The sequence below is a fragment of the Excalfactoria chinensis genome, chromosome Z, assembly GCF_039878825.1.
Source record: "Excalfactoria chinensis isolate bCotChi1 chromosome Z, bCotChi1.hap2, whole genome shotgun sequence".
Taxonomy (NCBI): domain Eukaryota; kingdom Metazoa; phylum Chordata; class Aves; order Galliformes; family Phasianidae; genus Excalfactoria; species Excalfactoria chinensis.
Window position 1 is genome coordinate 43043466 of NC_092857.1, and position 12097 is coordinate 43055562.

The window sequence follows — 12097 nt, forward strand, 5'->3', positions numbered from 1 at the left end:
CAAGGTGAACGGCATGAGTTTCAATAGGGCCATGTGTCGGGTCCTGCATTTTGGTCACAACAACCCCAGGCAACCCTACAGGCTTGGGGAGGTGTGACTGGAAAGCTCCCAGATGGAAAGGGACCTTGGTGTGCTGATGGACGGTCGGCTGAATATGAGCCAGCAGTGTGCCCAGGTGGCCAAGAGGGCCAATGGGATCCTGGCTTGTATCAAGAATGGTGTGGTGAGCAGGACTAGGGAAGTCATCCTGCCCCTGTACTTGGCATTGGTGAGGCCTCACCTCAAGTACTGTGTTCAGTTTTGGGCACCTCAGCACAAGAAAGACATGGAGGTACTGGAGCAGGTCCAGAGAAGGGTAACAAGGCTCATGAAGGGCTTGGAGAATCAGCCCTACGAGGAGAGGCTAAGGAAGCTGGGGCTGTTTAGTCTGGGGAAAAGGAAGCTGATGGGAGACCTTATCGCTCTCTTCCAGTACCTTAAAGGTTCTTACAGTGAGAGTGGGGCAGGTCTCTTCTCACTAGTGCCATGTGACAGGACAAGGGGAAATGGCCTCAAGTTGCACCAGGGCAAGTTTAGGTTGGATATTAGGAAGAACTTCTTTGCAGAAAGGGTAGTTAAGTACTGGAATAGGCTCCCCAGGGAGGTGGTTGAATTGCCATCCCTGGATGTGTTTAAGAGCCGTGTGGATGTGGTACTCAGGGATATTTAGCAGAGGGTTTTTAGAGTTAGGGTACTGGTTAGGCTGCAGTTGGACTTGATGATCTTCAAGGTCTTTTCCAACGTGGGTAATTCTATGATTCTATGAAAATGCAGTCCTGAAATTCAGTTCCTAAACCAAAAGCAGCCTCATTTAAAAAATAAAAATAAAAATAAAAATAAAAATGCCCTTGCAAATCCACTTGAAGTCCATAGGATTTATGCCTGCATAGCATTTCTGTGCATTGAATTGCTTTCTTTTTAGTACTCAAATAAAGATTCTGGAGTCTACCTTCATGCACTTAGGTATGTAAAATATGGACCTGCAGATTTTTGTATTGACTTTATGAGCAGTTGTCCCTAAATTGCTTATTGGATATCAAATATATTTATTGTAAGCTGTCCCCACATTTTCAGCCTGTGTGATCAGAATTTTGTATTGACAGCAGCTAACAAGATCATCAAAGTTTATTAGGGATGCAGCCAGTTGGAGTCAGCTGCAGCACTGTGAAACAGAGGAGTGAGTATTTAATGTGATCAGACTGTGTGTTCCTGCAGACATGATCATCAGAAAATAAATTAAGCGTTGACATTTAAATTGTAATCTTTAGGCTAGATGCTTGCTCACATCCAGCTTCTCTTGTGTAACTTGTATTTTGCTGTCTTTGAATGCAGTACGCTGTCTCTAAGGAGGTCTAAGCTCAGAAACTGATACCTTGAGCGACTGCATGAGGCTGGATAGTCTGGCATTATCTTGTTACGCTGAATAAATGTGCACTCTCAGCCTTTCCCTCAAGTGCATGATCCTTCTCTAGGCAAGTCCATTTTTCACTACCATCCTTTTTCTGGCTGCAGTGAACATGCTTTTTACTTGTACAGCAGAGAGAAGTAGGGAGACCCTCTCCATTTGCACAGTGTTTTTTATACACGCCCATTTTGAGTATCCTGTTAAAATGTTATCTTCCCAATGTCATGTTATCAGATGGCCATTAAATTCTCCTTGGAATGGTTTGCTGTGCTTCTGTCAGGAACAACAACAACAAAAAGGTTAACAAAAGCTCAGAGAATAGCTTCAGTACTTGGGATAAATACAGATGAATTCTGGTGTGAAATGTACTTGAGAGCATCTTATCCAGAATAATCCAGTATTTTAGGGGGACAACTTTGAATTTGTTGGGTCAACTATTCCTTTGAAAGGATGGAATGAGACTTCAGAATTGTCATATTTAAACCTGTCAGGCTTTATAGAATCACAGAAGCACTAAGGTTGAAGATGGCCTCTAGGATCACTATGCCCAATGCATGATGCATGACCACCATGCTCACTAACCATGACCCTCAGTGCTACATCCACACAGTTCTTCAACATGTCCATAAGCAGTGACTCCACCACCTCCCTGGGCAGCCTGTGTTAACTGCATCACTACTCTTTCTGAGTTGGATGTTTCCTAAAATCCAACCTGAACCTGAACCCCATCTGTTACAACCTATCACTGTTACCAGGGAGAAGATGCTGACTTCCACCTCACTACAACCTCTGTTCAGGCAGTTGTAGAGAGCAATAAGGTCTCCCCTGAGCCTCCTCTTCTAATACTTTAGACTCAAATAATCCACAGCTGGAGATGAGCAATTTGCAGTCAGAGTAGTTGGGGTTGTGGTTGGCCTTGTGATTATCTTTTGAGAGTAGTTACTCTGATTTACCGTGTCATTTACCAGTTCATTTCCTGGTCTGGTGTTCCAAGAACATAGCTGTAGTGCTTTGTGCCTATATTTTGATCTGTTTCTTAACTTGGTACTAGTCCTTCATAAGGTGTTCTACCTCTGTAATAGCTAACATTTCTCAAAAAACAAAACAAAACAAATAAACAAACAAAAATGCATTTTAACATCACCAGGAATAATGAGTTTATGTTCATTTATGTATTATATGTAGTGCTCAAGAAAAATGTTAGTTTTGCATTTTTCCTTCAGCTCTCCTACACAGACATAAGTATTCAAATCACACCAAGATGCAGAAGCTGAAATGTATCTGGACATATTTTTGAAATAGAGTTCAGAACTGAAAAATTTCTGTTTAAGCAGCTAAATGGTTTGTTTGATTTTCCCTTCTCTTAGCTCATATCCAGTTACTCTAGCAACTGAATAGCCACCCTGGTGGGGGATTATCTACCATTCCCCACAGTGTTTTATCGTAAATATAATATGCACAGAGACTCAGTATGCTGGAATGAAATAGCCAGATTCTGAAAAGAGTTCAGAATCCAAATGTTGCCTGAAAGAACAATAGGGAGATTAAAAACAAAACAACAGAATATTTTATTTTATTTTTTACTCATCCAGGCAGGAGCAGTATACATTTTAAAGTGTAGTGTACTTGAGTTTTAGAAAAAACTCTTTAGAAAATCTGGCCTGCTTATGATAAACCTGAGCTTGATTACAATCTCATATGCAAGGAGAGAAGGCTTTTTGGAAATAATATAATTTGTCTTGCATTACTGACCTGCCGTGAGTATTGTGCTAGGGAAAAAAAAGCAAATCTGAGGCCAAGGGAATGGGTGTTATTCTTGTGGCTTCTATTACCACTCGCCAAACTGTTGGTCAAAATTTTGCATGGCAAATTATGCACATATGCGTACTGGCAAGCATGCCTAATACATTCTGGTCTTCAGGCTCGTGAAAGGCTTTGTGCCTTCCTAAGAAGAAAAAAAATAAAAGGACCTCATGGAATTTCAGCTGAAAGCATGTAGTTGTGTGATAATATTTTGCAGGTGTCCTGTTTAATTTGTTCAATGTGTTGAGCTTCCACGCAGATTAACTACACTATCAAATACTGAGGGTGAGGAGATTGCTGTGCATTGCCAAATTCACCCAAGTCCGGAGAGAAGCCAGTGTGTCTTTTGCAGGGTGAATATGGAAATGTGTGTTCCTTATCTGCCATGATATAACGCAGGCCAGTAGACAAACATTTCTGAGTAGGCAAAAAAAAAAAAAAAAAAAAGCTAAAAATGATAGGCATTCAAGCCATCAGAACAAGCAGAGACCTAGAGCTGGCATGCTTTAGCCTGTCATGCCCTCCCAGCAACACGGGACCTTGCCAATGGGAGTGCCAGTTTGGTAGGGCATATCACAGTGAGAATCCCTCTCTGGCTGCTACCGCCCCAGTGCTTTCCTAGAAACCCTTCCCAATCCGGGAAGTGCATGGGAAGTTGCAGGGACTGTGAAAAGTGTGGGATTGTGCAAGGGAGCCTTTCTGTATGTCTGATTGACTCACAGACATGAGGTCTTCCTTGGGTTCCAGCACATTTCCAGCACATGCAGTACATACAGTGGATCCTGACACACCTTTCATTCAAGCAGTGCCAGTTTTAGGGCATTAGTTTCCAGTGTCCCTCTTCAGGATCTGTTTATTTTCTTTACTCTCTGACCCTTGTCATTTCATGATTGATGGCACATAGGAGACCTCTGCAGCTGCAGTATCACAGTGACTTTCAGTGGCACTGTCTGAAACTCATTCTGCAGTAAATACCACAATTCTCTTTTTGATATGGAGAGTGTGTTTCAATGAAGCCACCCTGCCCCAGATGGCATCTTATCTTCCATGCACGTGCAGGAGACTCAGAAGGCACTTTTCGTGCCCCTTCTGCCTGTCTCCTTCTAGCCTCACCAAGAACACAAGGCCTGGTGGTGGATGGAGCCGTGCCCCATGACAGGTGGCGAGATGGGGTGGAGAGAAGCCCAGCTGGCAGGAGGCAGGCCTAGGGACGGAGGGGGAAGGGGTAGGCAGATGAGGGAGGGAGCTGTCTGTTGAGGAGCAGTGTCTGGTTGTCACCATAGATATTCTTGCCTCCATTGCAGTCATTTTTGTCCCTCAGACAAAGTCCTGTCTTACCAGATCCAGAGAAGCTGGCACAGGCTGTGACAAAACTCAACTACCTCTTGCAACAGTGCAAACCATGGCTGATCTCAATCCAAACACAGAATGTTGTAATTTTATCAGCACAAGCTGTCTTGTATGCCTGGCAGGTCTGATTAGCTTTTGTAAAACTGCAGCTGAAAGGAAACAAACATAGTGTAAGTGAAAAGAATTGGGGGGAGAGAAAAAAAACACCAGACTTTTCTGTCATGTCTGTGAACAGCTTTTAGTGCTTTCCCTGGAGAGCCCGCATGCTTGGACAGCGAGTTACTGTGAATTAGTGAGGGTCACTGCCATTGATTAAATCCTCTTTTATGTTTCCTGGTAACTCCTGAATTATGGCAAGAGTTGAGCATATTAATTTAACACTTTTTTTTTCATTGACAGTTCCTAAGGAGGAAAAAAAAAAAAAAAAATCTGCAAGTCATTTTGTGCAGATAATATTGAATTAAAATAAAAATCAGGAACAAAATGGCATCTCTCTTTTATTCCCAGTTTTACCCTGCTAGGTTGACAGGAAAATCAATAACCAGCCAAAGCCTTTAGCACAAAACATTTTATTTCTATAAGATATGGAGTAGAGGTATAAGAAGTGAAATATATTTAGGTAAGGAATATTACTCTTTATTTCATACCTCATTTTCTCCTGTAACGACAAAGGATTATGAGCTTGACTTAAGTGAATGAAGCTATTAATGCAAACCTCAGTTGTAAAAATGTTAATTAATGCTAGCTACTTTTGTTGGAAGTTTTGAAAGTTGATGTTTTTCAAAGTTCTTCCTCTCTTTTGGGTAAATATCTGAATATTTACATACATGCATGTGTAAATGTTTGTGGATGAACACGTACATGCATAGGTACACTCGCTCACAAAAGTATAAATATTTAAGCACACTGCTATCCAAATGGCACTGTTCCTTCAGGAAGCAAAAATTATTTAGGTAGAATTTTGGGAATGTTTTGGAACTGCCAACATTTTCCAAACATGAGGGAATGGGAATTAACATAAAAGACCCATCAATCCATCACTCACTTGACCCATCACAGTGCCTGAGATGCTCTCTCACTGCCCTGGGCCATGTGCCTGCCTCTTGTATCTTCTATTCCGGTGGCTTGACAGCTACATCTCAGTGGCTCTGTTGCTCTAAGCCCCATTTCACCAGCCACTATGGTTAAGGCTGCTCTGCTCTGGGTCCAGTGTCCAAGGAAGTCAGACTTCCCCTGGCTTCCCTGGGCAGTCCTGTGCAGAGATCAGAAAGTTGCCTTCACATGCAGGGCAAGTAACACTTCTGTATGTTGCAGACAAATGCACAGTGAGCATGTGCACTGCATCATTTGATACACATCTCACAGAATTAAGACAATGACGGTGCTGCTTGATTTTTGACTTATTGGAATAATAATTAAGGGCAATTGTCATCTGCAAGTCTCCATGATTACACAGAACCATAAACATCAAAATAGAATCAAGCATGTTCCTAGGTATTAAACATTTTCTTATACAGGACCATACAGGAGACATGTTGGCATCACGCTGAATGCTCCTTATCTGCATGTTGTGGAGAATCACATGGCCATTCATTTTCTCAGGCAATATTGCAGCTGTTTGAAAAACAAAGAACAGTGTGCTGTGATAGAGGTGCTACATTGTAATACCAAATCCCTGAAGGTACAGGCTAACAACTGCACACAGCTGAGCTGAAGTAGACTTACATGCTATCACCCGTTAGGTGACCTTCTGTATCTTCCCACAAGAGCTCTGTCCAATTGCATGGTAAAGGTGTCGTCTCAAGCCTCAGGTGAAATAAGTGGTTTACAGGAGCTTGGTGAAGGCTGCTTTGCAGCTAACGTGTGAGGCCAAATGAAGAGCAGTGATTTCCAGAGGCACTACACCTTCACATGAAGCTTGTGCTCAAAGACCAGTACTGGTTTAAATTAGAAGTCTCTAATTTAAAAAGTCCTAAATGGCTTGAGATGTACCTACATGAAAAACACTATTGCAACAGTGTAGTTTAGAACTAAGATGCATCAGCTGGAGCCCATCAGTGTTTGGGAGCTGCTGGCTGAGCGTTTTCAATGCAGTGTCCCCTTCTGGGTCCAAAATATCCTTAATTGATATTGATTCTCTTGATGGGCTTCCAAGCCCATCGACTCTTGCCTCAGGGAAAGGATATAGCCAAGCTGAGGTTTGAGCTAGGTGTATAATGTGGGTTATAATGTTTGGCTGGAGCAGTATCCTTTCCCTCTTAGGGATGCTGTTGAGCTTGTATTTACGCTTTTAGCTCTCTGTCACTTATGTTGCACCTGGAGCCTCTGGATAGCCACTGACTCATAGAAGTCAAAATTAATAACACATCAAGAGGCCCTCCTCCCTCTGTGTTACCTACCAAGTCTGTGTGGTGCAGTGTGATGTCTTGTGTCTACGTAGGTGCACACAATCATTGTTAGTGATTCATACCGTATTGAGAAGCAACATATAAGCTCTCTGTCAGAAAACATATGGCCTGCAGGATTGTCATATAGAACTTGTGTAGGAATACTAAACTAGAGTGTCATTAGGTGCATCCTTCTTCTTCTATGCGTATAATGCACAAATTACCCTTATTTATCATATTTTGGTGCAGAAGCATTTCTTACCTGTTTTTCTGTCTGTGGCTTGCCTGTATCTACTGTGGTTAACTTAGCACTGTTTTCCCTTTTGGGGACAGCCTAATCACCATTTCATTCTTTTGTTTCTTTAGCAGTGCCTCCCAAATTGAAGGAAATGAAAAACCAAGAGGTTGCTGTGGGTCAGAAGCTAGTGCTAAGGTGTGAAACCACTTCAGAGTACCCTGCACTCAGATTCAAATGGTTGAAGAACGGAAAGGAAATAACCAAAAAAAACAGACCCGAAAATGTCAAGATCCCCAAAAAACAGAAGTAAGTACAGAGACATATCTCGCAATTGGGGCTGGGAGGGATGGGGAAAAGGCTGTCCAAAAGAAAGCACTGAAAGTATTATCTGCAGTATCATAAATGTAAAGTCTACGAGTTACAGAAGGAACTTTAAGGAAGCAGACGCTGACATCATGTTTTTTGAATGTATAAAGTGGTAGTACGGTATAAATATTTCATAAATAATTTTCCCTTTCCAATACATGTTGCTGCTCTGATAGCCAAAGGCTATCTTATTAACCAGCAAGCCTTGGAGGCAGGCCATTTTTAAACTACCGATGAGAACAGAGGTACCTTATGTTTGTTGTCTAAAGTCCAAGAACATTTAAAGTCATCAAAGCAGTGTAGATTTGAAAATGTTTTTGAGATTTGGTTTGCAAGCAGTGTAGTACTAAAGAAGAGCTGAATACTTTTTGCAGTGGCACCAAGTGTCATGTGCAAGCATGCAGCAGTCCTCTATTAGAGGAATTCCAACAATGTGCAGAAAAGGCGCAGGTCTAGCAGATGCCATGCAAGTAGCGCAGCTTGCAAATCTTGTCTTCTTGCCTGATGGAAAGTGTCCCCAGTACATAATTGTTGACTTGTGCCAAAGGATTGGCTGGTGACTTTTCTCTGCAGGGAAGGCAGAAGAAGATATACAATGCATTTTTCTGCATTGATGGAGGAAAAAACTTTTGCTGTGTGGTCACTACTTTGTTGGTTATGATTAGAAGTTTTTACTTCATCAAAAGGAGTCATGAAAATCTGTCTGAATCCAGCCCAACAAATCTCACTTCTGCTCTCGGTATACAGGAGTGCAGTTTGTTGGAGTGGGCTTTGCCTATTTTTCATATAATGAGGATTTGGGGTAGGCTCTACAATAGATCTTTTCCTCCTGGAGGTTAAGTGCCCCCATACTTAACCAAATCTCATCTTGCTGGACAAAACAGCAGCCAAAATCAAAGAGGCACTTGACGTTCCAGAATTGTTCAGGTTGAAAACCAGATGTCCTGACTTCCCCTGTGGTTTCTTGTGCCCCAGACAAGGGTTGATGAAATATGGAGGGGCCCAGAGCAGCATCACTGCAGCCCATGTGCTATGATAGCACAGCAAACAAAAAGGAACTGGTGTTGTCTCTTTCCAGTATTCATCAAATGGAGCTGTTCCAGGTGGCAGGTAGCCTGGCAAACTGTCTGAACCCATTTGCAGGACCATATGTCTCTGTCAGAGTTGTGTTGTCATTCCAGTCTGTACAGAAAATGTTCAGGTCAGAGCCTAGTCCTCAGGAGAGTGCTGTCTGTGAGGAGCAAAGTGTTTTTTCCTTCTGTTACCTTTAGGATAATGTTTATCAATGAAACTCACTGTATTCTGGGGCTTTGTCAGTTGAGTAGGCACCATTGCATCAGTAACTATCTATCTTGGCTTCTACCAGGTACTGGGAGATGATGAAGACAGCATGAAATGGTTTTTAAAACTTAGAAGTTTTCTAGAATGATCCCAGTATCTCTCAAAGCTTTATGGAAGAGAGAGAAAGCGGAAGGGAGGGAAGGGAAGAGAAGGGAGCTGGCAGAAGGGACACTCGCCAATAGCTACTTACTAGAGCGTGCATGTGAAACTCTGAAGGCTATTTTTCAGGCTTATATATGGGAACACACTTAAAATTTCCTAAAAGATATACAGCACACAGGAAAAAATAAAAATGTCGCCTCCTTGAAAGTGGAGATCTGATTTCCTTGTCCTTCACTGTAAGTGGGCAGAGCGCAGACTTGGATTTCACACATGTGCTACCCCAGCCGAGGATATCACTCATCCTTAGAATTTCTGCCTCCATTTTGTGTTTTAAAACAGAAATTTCAGCATGGAACACAGAAGCCTTCTCACAGACATGAAAATCACTAGATGTAGAATATGAAAAGGGAGAAGACAAGGGCCACCTTTGAAAATTTTGCTGACATCTGAAAGATTTTCCTTATATTTCTTCTTTTAGATTTTAGCTTGGGGAGATACCAGTACTTTGCCTTTTTTTTTTTTTTTTAAATTTTTTATTTTTATTATTATTATTATTATTTTGCTGTTTGTGTGTGCTTCCAGCATAGAGCGGTTGTGAACAGCCTTAGAGGAGAGGAGATAGTTCTTGAGACAAAAAGTGGGACAGGTGCTCTAAATTTAGAGGAAAAGGGGAAGAGAGTGTATGTATTACAGCAAACAAATAAACATTGGGGAAAAAAATCCTGTTGCAAATGAAAGGAAGGAATGTAATTGATCAAAGTGGAGTTTCTTCCAATTTTTCTATGAATTTATTTTTCTTGTCAGAGCATCGATAAATGTTTGTCATGTACCTGTGCTGTGCTACTATGCATGTACCACACTGTTACTACAGGTATTTTAATGTGATCTCTTTACTACTGTGAAGTGTGGAAAAGTCATCTATGAAGGCTGGGGTAGTAGTGAGCTACCTGGGATTAATGTCCACTTTAGAGGTCAAACACCTACATAAAAAGTAGGATATGCTTCTGCAGAGCCATTGTTAGCATGCAGGGTAAAGCAGTCTTGACTCCTTCAATCCAAACATTTGAGAATAATATTTTCTATATATTTATGAAAACATTGCTGATTTTTAAGTAGTGTCTGGGAGACAGAAGGTTGATTTTTTAATATTTTTGTGGTTTACAAAAAAATCAGCTTTGTGCCATCATTGTGGGATGGTAGAACAAAACTTGTTCATTGTGGGAAGAAAATAAATGTGTTTGAGCACTGGATATTTTGCCTGAGATTTTTTAATGACCTGTAAAATTTTCTAGCATAATTATGAAGTTTCTAGCTTAGACACAGAAAATGGAGACCTTAGCTTCATGTCTGGAGCAGGCATGAAAAATATGGTACTGAAGCTTGGTATTTTTGGGTACATTTGCCCAGGGTGAGTGCTACTGCTTCACGGGATCCGCAGAAGTGGAGCAGATGCTGACTGCATGTTCCTACCTTTTTAAGAATTTAGAAGACTCTGTGGCAGTGCAGGTTTCCTCAAGGCTCATTTTTCTGAAGACTAGCCCTTCACATAAAATGAGTTCCAGGGATCACTCTCCTGAGTTTGCTAGGATGATTCTAGGGTCTTTCATTCAGAAGATGCAGGATAAAACATAAGATGATATTACAGTGCAGCAGGTGAATCACACTAAATGTGTCTGCCCCTTCCTGTCCCACTGGAAAGTCAAGAGAAACTAAGAATTTAAAATATGGTGAAAGATATTTACTTTTTACCTTGAATTTGTCATGGAGTAACAATGTACAATCAGTGAGTTTTTGCTGCTCTTGGGACTGTTTGTGATTCATTATGCCATGTTCCATTGATGGATCTGTACAAGTTTAAGCTATTTCTGTATGTCAGTGTAGACACAGTAAAATCTGAACACTAGACAAGGCCTCTTCACTTGCAGTTTAAGCATTCCTGTTTGGCTGCTTATACTGGTAATGTTTCATTTTCTTTCTCTGCATTTCAAACCCACATGAAGACCTCACATGTTTGTGTTAGGCACTATCCTGTACAGAGTCAGGGTCTTTTCATTACATGAATTGCAGGATTTTGGGGCAGGAACTGATGCCTTTAGATAGAGCAGTGCGTGAGAAAACTTGGTGTACAAGTGCCCTGTATCTTGGGTTTCATCCAAGCTTAGCCTGGATATTTGTTCGCAGACAGGCGATTCTGGATGACAGATGGAGCCTGGAAGCAAAATGAATTCAAGCAGTCAGATAAGGTGGGCTGAGACTGTATTCCACAATGAATTTTTTCTCTTTCATGTATGAATATGAGATCAGTAGTTCCATAGTACTGATGGAATAAAGATGTCACAGAGCAGACTGTGGAGGGAGGGGCATTTTTGGTGTAGCATGGCATAGACTGTAAAGAGAGCAAGCATTTAGGTATAAATCCCTTATCAATGACTTTAAGCGAGTACTGTTGGAGCACCATATTGCTATAAAGGGCTGTTTCATTTACAGCCATTCATGAGTCATCTACTCTGACTGTTTTGAATTCTGCCATGATATGTCTTGATAATATCCTTAAAGCTACAAATATTCATTTGGTTTCTCATTCTTGAAGATTTTTTTCTATGAACTAGACAAAATTTGGCTTGTAAAAAGTAGATTTGTAAGCCATATGGTTGTTTTACCTATTTTAATATCATCATAAAGTTATAAAAGGAAGCCTCACTTCCTTAACTTTCTCCATAGGTGTCATGTAAAACAAAGAGAATTAAAAAAATGTGTGGGGTAAACTGAGTTACTGCTTCTAAAAGCCAAGAGTGCCATGAAGGATGTTTGCATCAATATTACTTAATGTCATAGAGAAGAAAAGAGACTGCAGCAGACACGCAATGAGTGCCCAAATAAAAGTGATATCACTGCAGCTGTGCTTGCTTATCAAAGTGAGCTCCCTAAAGAGCAGAGTCTGCTTATGTTTTCTTTTGATATACCCTGAAGCTACAGCCTGCTCTCCTTATAGACAAATGTCTGCAAAAGTAGCTGAAAGATAACCTGTGGGATATAGGAAATATCATCTCCATGCAAGCTGTTACA

The 12097-nt window shown here is 41.2% G+C and overlaps 1 protein-coding gene across 13 annotated transcripts in view; it reads left to right on the plus strand.

Annotated features, from left to right (window-relative positions):
* Positions 1-12097, plus strand: part of NRG1 (neuregulin 1) — a 456310-nt gene that overhangs the window by 313755 nt on the left and 130458 nt on the right. For 9 of the 13 annotated variants that reach the window (XM_072358889.1, XM_072358887.1, XM_072358892.1 and 6 more), the window contains one exon: positions 7351-7528. In XM_072358889.1, the coding sequence (XP_072214990.1) occupies positions 7351-7528 (178 nt within the window). The remainder of the gene's footprint in view (positions 1-7350; positions 7529-12097) is intronic. The other 4 variants (XM_072358888.1, XM_072358898.1, XM_072358896.1 and 1 more) reach the window with 1 other exon arrangement.